At 28.4% G+C, this 22,379-nt stretch overlaps 1 protein-coding gene across 2 annotated transcripts in view; it reads left to right on the top strand.

Moving 5' to 3' along the window:
- Positions 1-22,379, top strand: part of LOC142332354 (uncharacterized) — a 195,975-nt gene that overhangs the window by 158,905 nt on the left and 14,691 nt on the right. For both annotated transcript variants that reach the window (XM_075378758.1, XM_075378759.1), the window contains exons 19-22: positions 7,882-8,035; positions 11,171-11,368; positions 14,934-15,110; positions 19,788-19,990. In XM_075378758.1, the coding sequence (XP_075234873.1) occupies positions 7,882-8,035; positions 11,171-11,368; positions 14,934-15,110; positions 19,788-19,990 (732 nt within the window). The remainder of the gene's footprint in view (positions 1-7,881; positions 8,036-11,170; positions 11,369-14,933; positions 15,111-19,787; positions 19,991-22,379) is intronic.

Here is a 22,379-nt window from a genome sequence, read left to right on the forward strand (position 1 = left end):
GAAAATAAAGTGAATCCAGTATTAAGGAGGACATATCCTGGCTGTCTCTCAAAAAGTGTGTTTCTTTTGACTACAGCATCTGTCCCCATACCACTCAATAGGCAGGGAAGTTTGATTGGAATGTGTTGTCACATCCACCCTATAATCCCAGTCTTGCACCATCAGATTTTTTTTATGTCTTCTTAAAGAATTTTAATGTAGTCTTAGTTTGGAAACTGTGAGTAGGTCAGTTTTGTACAAGAATGATTCAGACACAAAGGTGAATGATTCTTTCCTACTGGAATAAGAAAGCTTAAAAAAGGTAGTACAAGATTATGCCTAAATGTAGCCGGGGATTATTAAAGAACATTAGTTTCTTTGTTATTAAATAAATAGTAACTTTTCTATTGTCATTTGTCTTTAATTACTGACCAACCACCTTATCTGATAGCATTGTTGATGAGATGGTTACATTATCAAGTTGTATGTAATTAGCATTCTTTACATTCTGTATGGCCTTTGTACACTCATAAGTTAAATATTAAAGGACAGTATTAATAAGTTAATTTTTCTTGTTAAGGTGCAACAATAATAATAAAAGTTGTCTCAAATCTTCAGTCAGAACCATTTTCCGTAGAGGTTATTGATGTAGTGCTGCATCGTCACTGGAGAAACATTACTTAAAACGGTTGAAATTTACAAGTTTTAAAATTAAATTTTATTTAATTTATTATATGTTTGTCATTTGTTTCATTTCTGTTTGTAATTATTTTTATGACAATTATATTTTAATATCTCTGTTGTGTTTTTCTATTAAAAAAAAATTATTTATGTACATATAGAGTAGGGAATGTATTAACTAACCTCTTACTGTTAGAGGTCTCTTTAAAATAAATTCCCAATTTTGTCTTCATTGGCTTTATGACATAACAGCCAGATGAAATACCTAAAAAAAATAAATGATGTACCAATGTAGTCCATTTACACAAGTTATGAAAATGGATAAGAGTTAGCACTAATATATAAGTTGAAGACAAAATAAAATTACTTTTTATATAATACTGTATGTCCAACACTCACTGTACAGTATTACAACAAAACTTTGTTGTAACGTTGTTTTAACAAAACTTTTAATAAAATATAGCAGTAATTAAAAGAAATAAACAAACATCAAGGGTAACCCATAGGCACCTCTATTAAGTAGTGATAATTGAAAAAGTTGAAAATAAGAAATAAAACAGTAAGTATTACTGATTAGTGGATCTATATTTATAAACAAATGAAGTAACTTTTTTTTTTACATTCAATTACTGTTAAATTGTCATTTACATAATGTCATAATGATGTCGATGAGATTAGTGATGTGTCTTCTAGTATAAGCTGTGCAGAATGGGTATATTTTTAAATACATTTATTTATTTATTTATTTTGAACAATGATATGATCTTTCTTTCATTAATCTTGTTACCACTTTGAACAAGCATGATTTTGTTGATTTGATCATTCATTCAAAGTTGCGGTAAAAAAGAAAGTTATGCTTTAAAAAAAAAAAAAATCAGACTTATGTTATTATGAGACAAGTCAAAAATTATCTATACTTTTCTTTCAGTTTATTTACACAAAAGTAGGGGTTACTAATCTTTTTCTACATGGTCAATGCACTTGATTCAGCGGTCTACAAGCTTGAATATTCCTTCCAAGAAGAAGGTTTTCAGTTGGTCACTTTTGCACCACTTCCTGCGCATCTAAGTCTGTAGAAAATCAACGACCTTGCAAAGCATCCTTGAGCGGTCCAAAGATGAAAGTTGGAGGGAACAAGATTCTGGGCTATAGTCAGGGTGTTCTAGTATTTCAAAATTCAACTTGTTGATGGTTTGAACGGTATGGCAAGCCGTGTATGCCCATCGTGTCTTGACCCATCTTGGTACATCACACACAGACTTTGCAGAAGCCAAACTTATTGTAGATGATTTGATGTGCAGAACCGTGACTGATGTTCAAAGAAGACGCTACCTCATCAGTGGTTACTCATTCATCAGAACCATCTCTTAAGCTTGCTGAATCTTATTGCCTGTGGTGGAGTTTGATGGGTGTCCTGCTCTTTCTTTGTTTTTCACACACATCTGACAACTTCTTGATCCATTAAAAATACTTTTAAATGATAAAGCTCTGTCCTTGTATTGTAATAAAAGTCTATGATCAATTTCAGTTCCTTTCTATTATGAAATGTAGAATAACAAATGAAAATACAAAATTAAGAAGTGATTATGGCAGTGATTTTATAATGTCAAAGTCAATAATAAAATTAATACAAACTATTTACTTTATTGTTTACAAAGGAAGCTAGATTATACTTTTTATCAATGATCTCAAAAAATAGTTTCTCACACTTAACTGCAGAATAGAACACTGTTGCATTTTTATTGCAAAGTGGAATACACTTGTAACACTTACTTTGTTCATATGCTCAGACTGCTGTTGCAGTCCCTCTTAATGGCTCTTGGTGTAATTTATACTCTTGTGGCTTAAGGTTATCCTGATATAATAGGAGACTATCCATCCCCTTATTTATCCAAGAGTAATGGTTTTAAATCAACGTCTATTTTCCAGATTTTTTTTGGTTTTTAACTGTCTACTCTGTTATAAAAATTCTTTCCATTGTTTCTATTATTTATTTTTTATTTTCTCTGGATTTTTAAAAATATTTTTCCTTCATTCCGTATCTCATCCTTGGATTTTCTATTTCCAGAAGCTTCTTTCTTTGTTACAGTACTATAATGTAGTTATGATTAAAATAATACCTTCATTTTGCCGGCCTCTGTTGTGTGAGTAGTAGCATCTTGGCCTTTCATCTGGAGGTCTGGGTTCAGATCCTAATCAGTCATGACACTTCTCATACGCCACAAAATTCCATTTCCATATCCCATGCACAAGTTTCAAGCTACATGAATTTCTGTTACTTGATTTTGAGGCTTTCTTTTATTCGTAATAGGGTTAGAAAAAAAAAGTAAAATTCTGCTGTGAAATCAAATGTTGTCATAAATAAGCGATTTCTGGTATTTTTTTTTTGTCTTCAGTCATTTGAATGGTTTGATGCAGCTCTCCAAGATTCCCTGTTTAGTGCTAGTCGTTTCATTTCGGTATATCTCCTACATCGTACATCCCTAACAATTTGTTTTACATATTCCAAACGTTGCCTGCCTGCACAATTTTTCCCTTCTATCTCTGGTATAAATTTCCAAAAATGTCCATGAATTAGTTTTTCTTCATAGTCATTAAAATTATAAGAGAAATACCATAAAAAAATAACTTAACAAAAATATTAAAACTTTAAAAAGAAAAAAAAAACATTAAAATAAAAAATAGACTAGTTTTAAAATGATGCGCTTAAAAGTAACCTCTTTAATGCAGTATCTAGTAATATTTGAGGCCCCTTTATTTGTAAGATTTTATAAATGGAGTTATTATTTTCAGTTTATGCAGTTTTCTGGTGTTGAAAGAAAATTATAGATTTTTCTTTCTGGAAAATTTGTTACTTTTATTAAACTAATAAATTTTTTTTATATGTAATGCATGGATGAATGCATTTTGTACCAAATTTTTATAACTACATGTTGTAACATACCTACCAAACATGTGTAACAGAGATAAATAATTTGCATGAATTGTTATTTTTCAAATTTAATTTTGGATTTACGTATGCCTCTGTTTTAATTATTTTTAAATGCCATTCAAAACAATTGATGTGATTTCAGTCTCCTTCAACGATTTAATGGAACCATGAAAGGGAATCTTACTTCCTGCATTTTGCAATTGGTGTTTATCTTTTAAGAATTTCACATTATCCCGTTACAAGGATTGCAGTAATTTTCCAAGAAACCTGCCAGTTCCTTGTCAAATTCCTTTACCATAAGGGGTATTATTTATACTGTGTCCACTGCTTGCCATTTAAATTTTTAATTTAATGTTAGTACTATCAAGTTTATTAATGTACAGTTTAACTTTTTTTGTTCTTTATTGTTTAATTTATTATTGAAAAATAATTTACTGATGGAACAATTATGTCGTAGAAAATCATTTTTTATAATCTTTTACTTGAGCGTATTAAATAAAACATAATCTTTGATAAATTATTTGCATTATTCTCAGTGTTACAGAAATGAAAGAAATTAAGGAAAGCAAAGTACTTGCATGACAATTTTCCAAATTGTTTAGATTATAGTTCTTAGGTTTCTTATAACATTACATAACCTATTCATATTGTGTAAAAAATAAGACCAAAGGATGTCTTAAGCTGGTTAAATGACAACTAGTTACGTGATTTTATTTTTTCTTTAATTGTAGGTTTAGTTGAGGTATAATGAAAATCATTTATTAATTTGATTCTATAGCAATGAATAAAAAAAAATTTTTTTTAAATATCCACTTCTAAAATTTTGTCGGGACTACAGGGCATATTTTGTTGCCCAGTAAAATAAAACTTTTATTTTACTTGGGTTCATAATCTATTTTTGTTTTTTATAAACCAGGTGGTAGATTTTAAGGATCTTGATTTACTGAAAATCTCAACTTCAAAGCTAAATTTTAATTATTTATGGTGTTAATAGGAATACATATATCTTAAAAAACATAGACAGAGTTGTTAATTATTATCTTATAATGCTTTATTCGCTTTTACTATTTGATGTCTTAAGGTCAATGTGCAATTAAAAATTTCTTTTTTACTGTCACTAACATTTTCAACATATTATTTAATTTCTTTGTTGTTGAAACCCTATCTTTTTGATAGTTTTGAAAAGACACTGAATTGTAATTTATAAAATGAATATATTTTATAATAATGGTTTAGTAAAATTGATTAGATGAAAGTTAGGCCCAATGGACCATTTATGGAAGTTCTAAACCATTTATAAATTCTTCATTGTCTATAGAGATCCTGCTCTAAATATGTGCTCTCTTCTTGAGGGCTAGTAACACTCTTATAATAAAGAAGTTTTCATAATGATATACTGGTCACCTACAGTCAGCATTGCTGCTACTGATGGATGCAACATAGATGACAATCAATATATTTGTGATAGGTTTAATTGCAGAAAATTTTTAATAGATGATTAGTATGGCTTTCACCTAGGCTGGAAGAAGCTATTCTTAAGGTTTCTGAGCATTGTTTCTTCTAGTGGGTTTGTGTATATCTTAGGTATCTTTTTGTTCAAATCAGGAACTTTTAATAATCTTTAGAGGCCCTCTGCGCTGTTACAGCTGCAGAAGCATGTTTGTACGCAGAATGAGCTGAATGTGTTATATAGTTAGTTTAGCAATTGAGATTTCATTTTAGAAGTAGGAAAGATGCTCTGGATTGTTGAATTTGATTTTCTGATGTGGTTGAGGTTATCCAGTGGGTGCTACATCATCGTTTATATGGATGATGGGCTTTTGCTGATTAAAGTAGATTCAAGGAATGAAATTGAATTCAGGAGGGCAACGCAGGCTTGCTAGATACTCCATTTGTCGAGTTTGCAACATAAGGTTACTCAAGGACAGACTGGCTTTGTAAGATGACCTCGTGTATCAATGACAGGTCATTGAATTAAGTATGTTCTACTACAGAAGTATCTACGTGTTATCCTTGATGAGAATCATCAATTCAAGGAGCGCTTTCAATATGCTGCCAAAAAGACTTGTAATGCTTTCTTTGGTAATCTGAAAGCTGTTTACCTCGATTGGGGGCTTAATTTCAGAACTATGCGTGTTCTATATAAGAGCGTGTGTGAAATTATAATGCTGTATGCTGCACCTATCTGGGCTTTTCGAATGAGGTGAAAATGTTATAGGAATATTTTGTTGAGAGCCTAGCATTTCCTATTGTTATCTGTGATTGGTGCCTATAGGATGTCTCTCGAGAGGCAATCCTTGTTATTTCTGGTATTAAGCCCATTGATATCCTTGCGATTGAACACCAATTACATTATGATGCCAAGAAGGTATGCCAGCTTACCTCTGGCTGCATAATAAAAGAAATAGGTGCCAAGGTTTCCATTTATGGGAGGTCAGGTGGACTGAATCGTTCAATGGCCATTGCACACATGATATTTCCCTGCTGTGAGAAGTATGCAGGTTGTTAGGTGGATTTCTTCCAATCAGCGTATTACACAGTTTATTTTTTGACATGGTGCTTTTTCAGATAGGTAGGCCAGATTTAGTTTGATTAATTTAGGCTTGTGTTTGGAGTGTATGGCCATTGCTGATGTGTGCCATGTTTTATTTGGCTGCTCCAGGTACAACGCTGAATGTATCAAAGTAGTTAGAGTACTTGCGAGGATCAGTTCTAGTTGTGATTTGTATTTTAGAACTTGTATTTTTGTAATATTTCTTCATTAAAATGTTTGGTTTCAAAATTAAATTAATCAAACATAACAGTTCAACAGATTTAATGAAATAATTAATAAATATCTTTATTTTCATATGGAATGCAAAATTAAATCTATCATAGTTTTAAGGTACATCTAAGTATTTCATGTGCAAATTTACAAAAAAAAAAAGTTTTTACTTTTGATAATAAATGCGCTACAAAAATCTTCACAATAACCAGTATATTTAGTATCCAATTTATGGTAGGGTTATTTTCTAGACGGTTTGCTTAAGTTGAAGTCTATGTAAGTAGTATGTAACTTATAATTATAAAAAATTAGTAATAAGCACACTTGGTTTTGAACTCTTAAAATATGAGAGAAAGAATATACAAGAAATTACAAAAATGAAAAATGGTTATGCAATCACCATGCGGTGACTTGACAAGGATTGAAGGGATCTTTTATTTACCTATGTTATTTTAATTTATTTTTTGAGTATGAATTAGATACCAGTTTTCAAGTTATCAACATGACTGTTCTAGTTATTTTTATCAGTTCAACAAAGGATATTGTGCGATTACAAATCTTAATTTTTATAAATATATAATTTATTCAGTCTTAAGCATCTTATAAAATAATTAAGTTATATGTCACAAACAATAGAAGGCACCATGGTGAGGGGAAGACCATTACAGGAATAGGTGACTGAGGTCAAGGAGGGAAGAGAATATGAAATTAAAGAGGTTAACTATACACTGAGAAAAACTGTAAATCCCAACAAGCCTTCAGTTAAGGAGAGAAGAAACAATAATTCTGATTCTCCTGTGAAGTTTACTATTAAAGCAAAATTAAAAAAGATTGCTACAAGAATTATTTACTTCTGTTTACAAAATAAATGTAGCTTGTATTTTTAACAGTGAAAAATGACACCTTCTACCTGGTTCACAGTGCTCTTACAAAAAAATCTTCTTGCACTTAACTGAGGAATTGAAGATGGTTATATTTTTATCACAAAATGGAATGCACTTGTGATGTGCTCTTTGTAGTCTCTGATTGTTAATGCACACCCCACTTGCTGGCTCTAGAAAATATTTAAACCCTTAGACCTAGTGATTATTATGATGTAATCTATCTATCATCTTATTTATTTAAGCATAATAGCCTCAAAACATCTACATCGTATCTTATTTTCCAAATTCTTTTAATTTTGAACTCAATTCTAAAAATTCTTTTCATTGTTTTCTTCGTGATTGTTTCTCAAATTTTTTTTAATATTTATTTTCCTGTTTTATATGTTCTTCCTTCATACTCTGTCTCTCATTCTCAAACATTTCACCCTAGAAACTTATATAATTATCATAATATTATATTATTATAAGTATATTTGTTATTAATAGAACTCATTTTTAAATCTATTATTCTTTCATGGTATTGTTTTTTACATGTTGGGTTTTGCACTAAAATACATAAAAAAAAAACAAGCTGTGAGTTCTGCAAATATTTGGTAAAATTTATTTTATAACAATTTTATTAGAATAAAATATATTTTCAGACGTTTACATGATGATTTATCATCGATGACTCAAGAATGTGTTTCAACAAGTAGAGCTTTAGAAAATGCAAGAAGAGAAGTTGAAGATCTTAAAATGCAACTTCAAGGATATGTAGCTGAAGTACAACGTGTAGAAGAAATATTACAGTCAAAGGTCTGTAAATATCTTCATGTCATTCTAATTAGTAACAAAAACAAATGTTGTCGTTTTTGTAATGTAGCTTTTATTTTAGTCGATTTTTTTCATATTTTTTTTTAATGGAGTATGTGACCTTTATTTACAAATATCCTTTTCATGAATTTCAGATAACTATGGTTAACATTATTTTGTTATTTACTGCTATTATACATTTTTATTTTAAGATAATGAAAAAACTTGCAGAATTGATCCTTAGATTTAAAAAAAGAAAAAACAAAACTTTTATGAATCGTAAGAAATCACACAGTTTATAAGTTCCATACATAATTTTGTTGGAAATAATAAATTATGTTTCTGTTTTTAAGTATTGTAATGATGTACTCATTCTGATAGACATGTTAATCTTTAGATTAACAAAAGTTAATCTTTAGATTAATTTAATCTCAAGAATAACAGATATTCAATTTTATTAGAAAAAAGTATGCTGTTGAATCTATTGTTTAAATCAGCATATCTAGTCCAATGAAACAAGTGTAGTGTTCTAAAGTTCTATAAGTGGCACCTTCACCCTGTTCACATATTCGTTGGTAGTTTAATGAACATTATTATTTTTAGACTAAGCAAAACTGGTATTTGCTTACCATTCTGGTTTGTATTCATTCTTAACAAATGCAATATAATTTTGAGTAATGTCTTTAAAAATGTTATTTTCTATGCAATTTTATTTTTTTATTTTTTAACTTTTATGAATTTGTTTTATTGATGCGAGTAGAAGACTACTTTTATAAAATAACATGTCAGGAGACATTCATAATCAATGCCCAGTAAAAACTTCTGAAGATAAATTAATGAAAATTTATATGCATTCCTTACAGTGTGAAGGAACACTAAGAAAGGATTTTTTGAAATTAGAGTTAGGGTTAAAATGGAATAACAATATAATTTACTATCATTTTAACTTCTCTGTAACAAATGAAGATATCAACTTGATTTTTTAGTGTTTGTAATTTCTGTATGCGAATATCTAAAAACCAATTTCCAAAATTTCTTGAAATTCCGAGTTAAAGGGGTTAAAATAGATTTTTGAAACCTGACTATTTCTTCAATTTCTCGGTAACAAATGAAGATATCTACTTGATTTTTGGTGCGAGTAATCTTCATGTGAATATCTAAAAACTAATTTCTAAATTTTCTGAAATTCAGTTTTAAAAAGGGGTGAATCAAGGTAAGTTTTTCAATATGATTTAAATTTTTTTTCCATTTCCGATTATACCATAAGAGATATTCTGTATATTAGAGCTTGCAAATACTCTTCAGATAAATATCTAAAAGCCATTTTTGGGTTTTTTGAATTAAAATTTTTTAAGAGGTACGATGGTTTTCAGTCTGGCAACTCAAGCAACACTATCACTGCCCCTGTTACTGTATGTGCGACGTTACTGGTTGCGCACCTTCTTCTGGTTACATGAAAAAATGTAAAATAAAGTAAAAAATTGACCATGACAGGAAACAAATAACCAGATAACAGTGGGTGAAGCCAGACATGGATGTTAATATATAAATATATAGATTTATCGATATATAAATTTATAGATTTTAGAATGATGGTGCGTGGGGGTTTTTTTTTTTGTTTGTATGTCATATGTGCTTATATTTTTATTTTAGCTACTATTGGTGCAGAGCGAACCAAGGGTGGTGCGCCAGGCGGCTGCACACAACTCCCTCCATAATTTTCTCTTGCTAGAAGCAGTCTGTTGTCAGTTAATTCATAGATTATTTAATTTAATTATTAAGCGCAGATTATTTTTATTTATATTTTTATATATTTATTAACTTTATTATTTGTTAATTGCATTTATTTTATTCAATTAATTTCATTAATAAAACAAACGGATTTAGTTAATATTTAGCAGTAAAAAAAAGTATTTTTTATTTAGCGCAAGTGAGTTTGTGTGCAGTCACCTGGCGCATCACATAGTCACTCTGCACGAGTCACGTCATCTGCTCTGCGCCAATAGCAGCAGCTGGACTGGCAACTAACACAACCTCACATAAACACACATAAAACTAAACAAACAAGACAGTGTTCCTAAGCCAACTCCTTATTAATATGGCTAATGTTAAACATTATATTTCTATTCAAAATTATCAAATTCTATATTTTACTCATTTCTTAAGCCTATTTTAAATATAAAAACACAAAAGTGTTCAGAAAACTATTCTCTACACACTAATATTTATTTTTGTAAAATACTTAAAATTATCACAAACATGAGGATACGAACATGTCGAGGGTCCAAAGGGCAGCGCATCCTGGCTAGATGATCCGGCAAGCAAAGCGAGCCTGACCGGCTAGTATGTAATAAATATATTAAGTAGTTTTCTTTTTACTTTATTGAATACATTTTAAACTTTTTAGTTTTAATTTTAGCCTCACGTATAGATTTACTTCTGTTGACTCAGTTAGTGTAAAACAATAAAAGCTTTTAAGTAAGATTGTATCTATCACATAGTAAAATTTTTACTTGTTAAAATGATAACAAAGCAAATAAAAGCTTTAACTTTTAGATTGGATACTGATGTTTATTTCTTTGTACAAAAATATTTAATCATTGGTTATTGTGAAAAAAAATTATTATTTTTTTAAGTGCAGTTAACTAAATAAAAAAATTATAAAAATCAATACGACAATCCTTTCAGTTTGAAAAAAATCAATTTTAAAGTTATTAGTTCAAATGAGTTTAGACTTGACATTGTTAGCATAATTTCCATTTCAGATCTGGTAATCAATTAGTTAATTTTGTTTGCTTCATCTTAATAAATGGTCATTTTATCATCTTGAATTAATCACTTTCTCACATTTAATGTAATTGTTTAAATTCTTTGCCTTTAAAAATATTGTTATCTTAACCCCGTAATCTTAATTAATCATTAGTGGTTATAGTCCGTGAAAAATATTTATCTTAATATTTTTCAATAATAAATAGTAACAGTATGTAAATAACTACTGCTAGAATAGAAATTAATTGTTTAGTTTTCTTATTACTAAACATTATTTTTGCATAAATTTGAAGCTTTGCAATATAAATTTTCTTTTTTGTCATTGTTAATTTTTATTTAAAATTTTAATATATGATTTATTGGTTTTAGGAATCAGAAAGAACTGAAATGTTAGAGCAGTATCGTAATCTTAGTGAAGAAGCAACAGTTTTAGAATCTAGCAATCATACATTGGAGAGTGAAGCAAAATCAACCAAAACATCTTTAAGAGTTGCAGAAGAAAAAATTAATGATCTTGAACGTAATCTTCTCGATAAAGATGCTCTTTTAAAGGGATATGAGGAACAGGTTATAATCTTTACTTTTTTTATTATAATTGCTTTTTTTATTATAAGTCTAAAGAGTATAAAGAAATTATTGAACCCAAATAAAAATTGCTGTATTATTATTTTGTTTATTGCCAACTAGTTTCATCCTATCTCTTAGGATAACTTTGGACTACTTGTTTCTCAGGTGGAGATTGTACAAGGGTTTTTCAATAATTAAAAGACAAATAATTGTAGAAGAATTATTATTTGTCCAATTACGATGAAATTATACTCTTTTTCAACATAATTCCTGGCTATGTTTAATCATTTTTCCAATTTTTCTGTTAAATATTTTACTCCAGTCGTAGATCTTGGTATGCTCATTGTTGCCAAACTTTGTGTCTTAAAATCTCCTTGAAAGGACAGACAAAAAAAATCTGATGATGCGACATTGGAAGTGGAAGGTGAATGTGTCTACAACTCCTTATTCTCCTTATTATGATAACTCTTATTATGAGCTATAACTCCTTATTATGAGCTTCTCATGTCTTTGGAGCACTTTAGGTACAGGAATTATCAGTCAGAAGAAATATACCAGTTTACTCCTTATTTGCGAATTTTATTTTATTTTCTTGCATATCACAATAGTACTCACGGTTGATTATAAGTTATTTTTTTCAAATGATTGCATTAAGTGGATCTTTAAAGTCACAAAATACTGTCAACTTCACTTCTTTACTAACTGACACGTTGGTTCTGATGTTTTGATTCTGACTCAAAATGATGAATCCACGTTTTATCACAAGTTATTCCATGTTCTAAAATAATATTGCCTTTTGCTAAAAACTATTATTTAATTTCTGTACAAATGTTGATTTGGGAGTCTGATTTTAAGTCGACTGACTCGAAATCCACCTTGAACAGATTTGCAGTAATTCAGTTGTGGGTAATGTAATGGTATTTGCACTGGAGTTCTGCTACGATGAAAATCGGTGACATTTGTTCTACCTAATTTAAACTGTTCAATCCTTTTATAAAAATTTACATGGCCAATAACACCTTTTATTGTAATATTTTAACATCCACGAGTGAATTTCAACCGTTTTTACAGTTTCATAAAATAAAAATCTTGTCATAACAAACTGTTCTTCTATATTACAGATCTCAATCTGAGCCGAGAATTTGAATACAGAAGAGGTTATAATTATGGATATTATTTTAGAATAGCTGATATTTTTGTCAGGATTATCAAATTGAGTTTCAGTTTGTTTTATTAAATAGTTTTTCTGCAGTTGACATTTGTCTCTTTAAGTATTGATCAATGATCAACCCCTACTACAACCCAATAATGGTTGTAGAACAACCCTTAGTTGAGTTGTTCAACTCAGAAAGGGTTGAACATACTTCAACCCTTATTGAGTTTAAGTATGTTTAATACTTCAACTCTTTAAGTACTGAACAACCCCTAAAGTGTAGTTTAAGTTAAACAACACTTTAACTTAAAGCAATTTAACTTTTTAATTGCTGATGAAGCAATTGAAACAATTTAATTAATAACTGGTCAGCTGACCTCTTACTGTCATTCAGAAATTAATTCATTTTTATGAAGTACTCATCATAATGACATAATATATTTCTTTTTTTTTTCTTCAGTTAATTTATATTTTATTTTGGTTTATAGCCTTCAGTTTATTAGATAAGTAAAATTTTTTTGTCTTATTTTTAGATAAAACTTGAAAAAATATTTAATGCATAACATAAGATTGTAATTGTCATTATAACATAATGACATTGATAAAAATTTATCAAATTATTTTATTAGGTATAATTATTGCTTACATTATTGTATTATGACTTATGATCTATTATTTATAATCATTTTATTTTAATTTATTTATCTTTTTCTAATATACTATTCCTCTTTTTCTCTCTTCAACAAAAACACTTCCAAAAAGTAGGTAAAGTTATCCATTCTCTAATAAGATATCGTTATAATTTCTAGTTTGAGAGGTAGACACATTTTTTGTGTGATTATATTCATGTTCTTTATTTGAGTTTGTGTTAGCTGTATCACTACATGTTACTGACTTATTTCTTTGTTTGTTCATATTTCATTACATTTTTTGTATTATTTTATGTATTTTTTTAATTTTTTATCGATATGTCAAAAATATGTGATGAGGATGAAATCTGAAAATTCTTTTGAATTACCTAGTTCCAAAGTGGAATATAAATTCTCAGATGAAAGGGCTGATAATAATGAGCTCACATACTGAATACTTTATTTTAATAATATTGATTCAGATAGTGAAACTGATTTCTGTGAAATTGATGCAGTAATACCCAAGTCAACAAATTGTGACAAAAGAACACTTCAATTACAATCCAGTTAGAGCAGTGTAGAAATTTCAAGCTAACTGACAAAATTTTGATAACTGTAATTATAAAGTTTCCATTTTGATTTGTGAACAGAATGTAAATTGTTAGATAAAACCAAAATAAATCAAAGCGCTAATTGCTTATTTAGAAATCCACTCCTTTTCTTAACTATTTAAACATATAAATTTCAATTGATGCTTATTTTCAATAATTTTGATGAATGGCAAAGGTAATGAAATTCAGTTACAATTCATATTTCCAGACTGCGTTAATGTAAACTTTTGAAATTAGGTCGGCTTTTATATTTGAGACATCGCATCGGCCTCCTTCATTTTTGAATAAGTTTGCCCAGGGCAGGAAGTATGGAAATTAAAGAATGAGCTGCATCATATCTCTATAAAAATATCAGTAAGACAAATTTTTTCCCTTACATATTATTGCCTCTTTGTCATAAAAAATATTTGCAAAAAATATGTTTTCAGAAAATCTCCTTTCCCAAATATTTCTTCTAATATAGAATTTTAAATTAACGCCAATTTTTACTAAAACGTATAAGATTTTGTAATTAATTATTTGAATAAAAAATATAATTTTGTATGTACTATGTTTTAATGTAATGAATTCTTCAAAGTAGAGAAGCTTATGATTTCAGTAATTGCTTATATCTCCAAATTTTGTTAAAAAAATAAAAACTAGAACTTAATAAAATGGCTTTTATATATGAGCTGCTGGTACCAACAAATTTGTAATTTAAAAGGCCATAGAAGTTATACAGTTTATTTAATTTTTTTAAGTGACCGACTTTTCTGGTTATTGGACACTAATTAATAATGATAGCTATAGTGAAATGCACCCATTGTTTGTAAATTTCAGTGATTTGTGAGAAATGGCTTATTAACTGTATCTTTAGAATTGGTATTTATCATTATTTCACTCCTTTTATTTTTCAGGATGCTGTTCCCAGAGTTACTCCAGTAATTTTAGAACCATCAGGTTGTAAAAGATGCAGATCTTATTTTAATTTCCTTGCCCTCAGTGTTGTTATTGGATTTACATCCAACAACATCAGTTATAGCTTTTCTGAAAAGTTATTAAAGTAATAAATAAAAACAAGTTATTATTAATGTTGAAAATATGTATATATTGTCATGATTATTTTTTGTAGGAGTTATTATTAAATATTAAATGATTCTTTAATATATTGTTAATCATTAATTCATTTTCAGATGGCTGATCTCACAACCCATGTAGCTGCGTTGGAAATGAAATTATGTAAACAGGTCGAGAAAAAGCAAGATCTTGAATGCGAGTTACAGAATCTTAGAGAGTTATGTTCTAAGTTGGAAAAACATAAAGATACATTAAGTCGTCATGTTGAAGAAATTGAAAGTGATAAAGCACATGTAAGTCAGCACAAGCACCATTTTGTTATTGAAAAAAATATTACTTAGAAGATTAGGATTGAAATGTATTAAAAGTAAATTATTATTAAAATAGATCCACCTCTTCAACAGTTCAACATTTTGTTTTATAATTTTTTTAGAACATGCTTTATTCATGTGGAAGACTGTTAATTTATTCTTGTTAAATTATAACCAAAATTTTTCAAAGTGTGTATTAATTCATAGTAGTAGAGATAGGAATGCAGAATTGTCACTGTCAAAAAGTATTTATTTAGTGAGTTATATTTGTCGTAATACTCGCCAGTACAAATTTTCTCTTGGTGTATTTTATATTTCTTCCTCTTCTTCAAAATAAATTTGTCAGGTTACAAAATCCTTCTGAATCCTTGAATCCTTCTGTTGTATTCTATTAGGTTATTTCACCTTTTTCTTTAAAAACACCTCTTCAATTTATTTCTACCTTCTGTACTTTTCTTTGATTTATCCAATTATAAGATTATTTTACTATAATATCCTTTTCTTATTTCTTGATTTTTTTATTTTATTTATCACTCAAAAATCACTTTTTGTACTCAATTTTCTGCCATTCTTTTCAGATGGCTTAATAATTTTAATCTAGTATCGGTTCTAGCCTTTTATTCCTTCTGTTCTTCTTACCTTGTTAAAAAAGCATACTTCTCAAAGGTTTCATTTTGCTTTTTCATTCTTGTTTGATATGTTATTTTAGTTATACTGTAATATGTAATAATTAGTTTATAATATCTTGGACAGAATCTTTTTAAATTTAATTTATTATGCTTGGATGTTAATTGACCCTGCTATAGATTAATACATCAGCTAAAACTAATATATTTCTGTATAAGTGGAAATTTTATATAATTATACATAATATTTACGCATAAAAAAAGAGAGTGGCACAGACCCACACAGCGTCACAAAAGAGTGAGAGGGGGAGGGACCTCTGTGATCATGCAGTACAGTAATACTGCACATTAATCACTTGGTAAAAAGTCATAATTTTTCCGCTTTTTTTTTATAGCAGGATAGGCTTGCAAATATTTTGTAAGTAAATCACTGGCTAATAGTTTCTATGTCAAAATGAACTTGAATTTTCTTTGGAAAAGTTGCACTAAAAATACTACTCCTTTTTTTCTTTTTTAGAAGAAATGTAGGAAAAATGCTTAATTTAGTTGTTAATGTTTAGCTCCCTCTATGAATTATCAGACCTTGCCAATGGGTGAGAGGGCTTGAGCGCTCAGTGACACAGAGTAGCTGGACCAAAGGTGTAACCTTATCGAAGAGGTATTTGTTGAGAGTCAGACTAAGGAATGATTCCTGAAAGAGGGCAGTAGCTCTTTCAGTAGTTGTTTAGGGTATAGGTCAGGAGGGTTTAAACGGCCTTATCAATATCACTCAGTCTTCTGAGTACTGCACAGCTGAAAGCAATGAAAAACTACAGCTGTTTTTTTTTCCAAGGAAAGATATACCGAACTGAAACGACTGGCATTAGATAAGGAATCTTGAGAGCTACATCAAACCAAATTACTGAAGACAAAAAAAAAGTTTAGCTAATATCATTATTTTCTGTTTAATTTTTAATTTTAATTTAATCTTTTCAGATAGCAGAGGAATTAAATAAATTCTTTCCCTTTTTCAAACAACAATAATGTTAATTCAAACAAACCCATTCACCTTAAATGTTTTTGTTGATTTTTTTAAATTTCTTGCTAATATCCAGGAATTATTTCTATTTTGAAACTAAAAAGTAAATATTCATTGGGTATTGATGAAACTACCAGTATTTTAAAAAAAAGTCATTGATTGTCCATCTACAAATTAGTTAATGAATCTTTCAACAACAGAATATTTTCCAGCTACTTTAAGATTTATGTTTTTATTCTCTTATTTAAAAAAAGCTTTGGCACTTAATTTACAAATTTTAGGTTGATTTCATAATTGCTAGTTTTTTCTGAAGTATTAAAAAAATTATGAAAAGTAGGCTTTTAACGATTCTTGAAAAGCCCAATTTATTAACCGACTTTCGACTTTCCGATTTCAGGAAAAAATTATCTGCCGATTCAACCATTTCTAAGTTTTTAGAAAGTGTTATGTCTAGATAATAAAAATATTCCATTTCCAATTTTCTTTGATTTCAGTAAAGCATTTAATTTAGTTTCTTATTTTTTACTGATGAAAAAACTTAGTAGCAATGGTATTAAAGGAGCTGCTTACAATTGGATAAAGTCATGCCTATTCAAGTATAAAAATTGAAATTTCATCTTTCAATAAGAATACACATGTAAAATGTAAGTCTTTAATTCAAAATGTAGAGTGCAGTGTTGTTATAAGGAGAAGTCCCTGGTTTTTTGCATTTCTTATTGTTTATTATTCACCTGCTTCAAAATCTCGAACAATTCGTTGTCACTCTCTTTTCAGATGTCCTAGCTGTGATCTGTATCTGAAGATAATTGTTTAAAAATAAACTAACAATTTTATGACAATAGTTCAACAAATTATTAACTGGTTAGATTGTAACCATCTAACTTAAAATATGGTTAAAAACACTACATTGTGTTTTTCAGGTAGATGTTACATTGCTTATCACTTTGGTAGAATTCCTGTTTATGATAACTGTAGAATTTTTATTGCCATTAAAGAGAAATTTCTGGATGTTTTATTTAAAAAGTTCTCTTAGTATGATAAAACTGTTTTTAATTTGCAACAAACTCAAACTGTACTTTTGCTTTGAAATGTCTTAATAAAACTAATCTTGCCGTCATTATTAATATTTATTATTCTTATGTATATTCCCTTTTAAAGTATAGTATGATTTGTTAAGGCCACCTCAAAAGTCAAAATTATTTTTTAAGGTAAGATTTCAGTTGTCAGTTCATTGTTTGGTATCCATGAGCATTAAATATGTACTCAGTTATTAAAAAAAATTAAAGATGTTTGTTTATGTTTGTGTTTATATTTATATATGAATGTTCAGTCTGCTAAAAGTAATTGTTAGTTATTCTTAAAAAAAATAACAAAATCTGCCGCTACCTAACCAGACAAGAATATACTATTAATACTATTTTACAACAGTTTTGTTTTTCTAGAATTCAATACAATACTTAGTCTTATGAGAAAGAACCTATGCTACTATAGCCATTTGTAATAAATTACCAAACATTTTAAAAACGTAGCACCAATTTAACTAAAATACGATTAAAAGGTTTTCTAACAATATTATGAATTTTTAAATAATATTGATTGAATTTTTTTTTAGATTCTGAATTTCCTTATCCTGCTCAATGTGTGTATTCAAATAATTTTCTTTAAAATCTTCTGAAGTATGAATTATTTTACAGTTAATTTTTATTTATTATCTTGATGGCTCAGTTGGTAAATTTTGCACATTAGCTTGCTACTTGGAGACAAAAGGTACTGTCGAGTTGGGCGTGGCAGCACATGATAACTAAAATCCCTCTCTACGAACTTGCGATAATGCGTTGAAGTCCATTTATACCGGTTTGTTTTCAGTTATAGTTAAAATGAAGTCTAGTACGGCCAATATGTCAACATGGTTAAAACAACGCACAGTCATAGAATTTTTAACAACAGAAAATGTGAATCCTACGGATATTTTTCATCGTTAAAAAGTGGTTTACAGTAGTTATACTGTTGACAGGAATGCTGTGAATAGCTGGGCATTGAAATTTTGTGAATGTGAAGCTGGTAAAGCAACAATTGAGGACACACCTCGCAGCGAAGAACCAATTTCTGTTACTGACGAGAAATATTGAAAGGAGGTAGACAATTTGCTTCAAAGTGACCGGTGAATCACCCAGCAATGCATCGCTATTCAGTTTGGCATATCTAAAGAACTACACCCAATTAACTAACAATTGGGTAAAATATGTGCATGATGGGTACCGTGCAAACTGATGGACTCTCCGAAAGTCAATATCATGCCAGTATCTCATTTTATTCCCGTGCTATGCATATATGTGTAAAATTTATCAGCCAAGCCTTGAATGTACATCAATTGATGTGGTTGATATTTTAAATAATCATATGGTCATTAATTATTTATATTTCTAATTTTTAAATTAATTATGTCTTTTGTGATGCTGCTCTGATCAAGATATTATTACCACAGTTTCTGTTGATCCACAGAGTGGGATACATATCTGTTTCTGACATGATCTATCTAATTTATTGTTTTATTCTAATCAGAATAAATCATTTATTTATTTATTTAACTTGATAAAATTGTATTTTGTGTTATTTCAGTTAAGCCATACTCCCAGTTTCACTTCTTTAAGTAAGTTATATTTATGGATGTGGATTTACACGTTTATATAGCCTTATTCTTTGTGAAAATGGCTTGTTATATTATTGTTATTTTAAGATTCAAAATTTGCCTTTCATTTACAAATATTACTATTGTCTGTTGTTGGTTAATCAGCAGATTGAAAGTATGCTAATTTTCTGATTTACAACAATAATTTTGATTACATGGTCAATATCTGTCCAGTGAATCAATTGAAGTTAATACTTATCTTTGATCTGAGTTAATGTTTGTCTACAATTAATTTTTAAATAGTAATGAATTAATCCCCTTGGTTTGGTTTATTGAATTCTGAATTAGTTTGTAATAATTATTAATTGTTCATTTTTGTTAATTAGTTGGAAAAGAATTATCAACACGTTAAATGTAAACATGGTGATTTAGAAGAAGAATTGAGAAGAGAAAGAAAGAATTCAGCTACATTAGAAAACATATTAGCTGAAAGTAGACAAGAAACGCTAGAAAAAAATGTCAGTTGTAATGATTTAAAACGTCAAGTTGAATTATTACATTCTAAAGTCAGTGAATTACAAGCGAAATTGTAAGTAATCATATTTTTTTTATAATTATTATTATCTAACTCATTCATTAATAATATAAATTCTATGCATTCTGAGATAATCATGACAAAATTACGGTGAATTTATTCTCAAAAAGTCTAAGGAAAGAATTTAAACAGTGTTTTTAATTTAGTTTTTCTTTCAGCTTATCTGTTTGTAGCTAATTTTTTGTGTTTTTTGAAAATTAATTTTTTTGTTTTATTTCTTAAAAACAGGAAGAATTATTTTTGTAATGTTTCTTGGGTGTTTATGTGTTATTCATTTTTGTTTATTAACCTATAGCACTCTTGGGTCCAGCATTGCAGACCGCAGCGTTGTGATAGTATGCTCTGATTTTATTGATCATGTTTTGTGTTGTCAGCTCTTGTGTCATGCATTGCAGGCCAGCATTAAAATTCTTTCCTGGTCTTTATTTAATTAAATTAATTAAATCGTATAACTTTTATTTATTTTTGCACATAACACAACTGGTGATAAATGTCTAATTTAAACTTAATATCATTTTATCATATTTTAAAATGATCAATTATTTTAATATGATATTTGTATTTTAAAATGAAGAAGAAATTGTACTACAGCTGTTATATGTAACTGAAGTAAAAATCATTAATGACATCTGCCTAAAACAGGTTTTGGAATGAAAAATTGTAACATACTTGTTGCATATGAACGTTTTAATGTTCTAGGTGGCTTAAAAAATTATTAAATTATTATTTTTTAAATATAAATAATAAAATCAGGTGTACAAGTAACAAGTGATATATAATAAAAAATTTTAAATCCTACGAATCTGTGTTGAAGAAACATATCTACTGCAGCGCACCGTGGCGGCTTATAACCGTAAAAGTAGTCTAAGAACCTGCTCTGAGGTGATACCTATGTAATGCAAAAACCACATAAAAATCAGTCCAGTAGGTTTTGAGGAAAATGGTAACATACATACGCACACATACATAACCCCGTACGTCAAACACATATACCATCACTGTTCCGTCATGGGTAAAAATCAGATTTAAAAATACACACAAAAGTAATATAAATTTAAAACAAATATACATTTTTTTAATTTTATGTAGGTATTTAGAACTTTTTAATGTTGTAAGTGGTTTAACAAAATTATTAAATGATTATTTTCAAAATAATAATAAAATCAGGTATACAAATAAAAAAGTCAAGTTTAAAAATATACAAACAAAATTATACTTGCTAGAAGACGTACATACTCTCTCTAATAGTAAAATACATTTTTACTAATAATCATTTTCTTAATAAGACAAAATATACCTGTGCAGATTATTTACCAAAGTATATTATTCATACTTTGGTTACTCTTAAGTTGAGAATGTCAACATGCTGAATCATAGTTATTATTTTCAAATAAAAGAGAATTTTGTATACTACAAAACAATAAAAATGTAATTAAGATCAGTAAACATGTAATTTATTAAAAGATGTTTTTCGTAACGTCTTGTGTGATTCAAACTTTGATTACTCGTAAGTAAAGAATGTCAAAATAGCGAACTAAACTATACTATTTATTATAAAATAAAAGAGAATTTTGTGTAGTATAAAAATAAACATAATTAATGACTATAAACTTGTAATTTATTAAATACATGTCGGTAAACATATAATTTACGTTATCCTAACTAATCTCTTGAAGGCGAAAATAATTGCTCGCACTTCATGATATTTCTGATGTAATAAAAATTTTGTTTAAATCCTAGCATACATCATTTATAACTGTGTTATTTCTAAACAGCCCAATATTGTGGATTGTGTTATGAACACATACATAATTTAATACAAAAGAAATAAAATGTGTAGATTCGTGGCCTATAGAGCAGGCCACTGGGGGGGTGTTGGAGAAAAATAACCTTGATCAGCATTGTAGGGCTGGGGAGTTGCGTGAAAAGTTACTACATCATTTTAATCCGACCTGTCAGTGGAATGAAAAGTGGTGCATTGAAGGCTTAGAAAAATTGTTTTGCGTACAAAGTGTTAATTTCTTTTTGTTTTATTTTTATGTTGTTTTTTTATTGTTGTAGATATTACATTATTTACTATGGATGACAATTTAACAATTAAAACAAAAAAAATATAATTACAGATTTCCTTTTTTGTAAATAATTCTTGAACATTTCTTTGTTTTTTGTGTTGGTAATTGTTTAGCATTGCCCCTTTTCTTTATTTATTTTATATATATTGTAAAAACTAACTTTTAATCTTGATCATTTTCTGTTATTAATTGTTTGAAAAATATATTTTTTTGGTTCTGAGATTGTAATAAACGAAAGAAATGCTAAAAAAAAAATATTGATGTTAATAAAAATGTTAATAATGTTAAAACATTATTAATGCTAATAAAAA

The sequence above is a fragment of the Lycorma delicatula genome, chromosome 11 (assembly GCF_047948215.1).
Source record: "Lycorma delicatula isolate Av1 chromosome 11, ASM4794821v1, whole genome shotgun sequence".
Classification (NCBI taxonomy): Eukaryota; Metazoa; Arthropoda; class Insecta; order Hemiptera; family Fulgoridae; genus Lycorma; species Lycorma delicatula.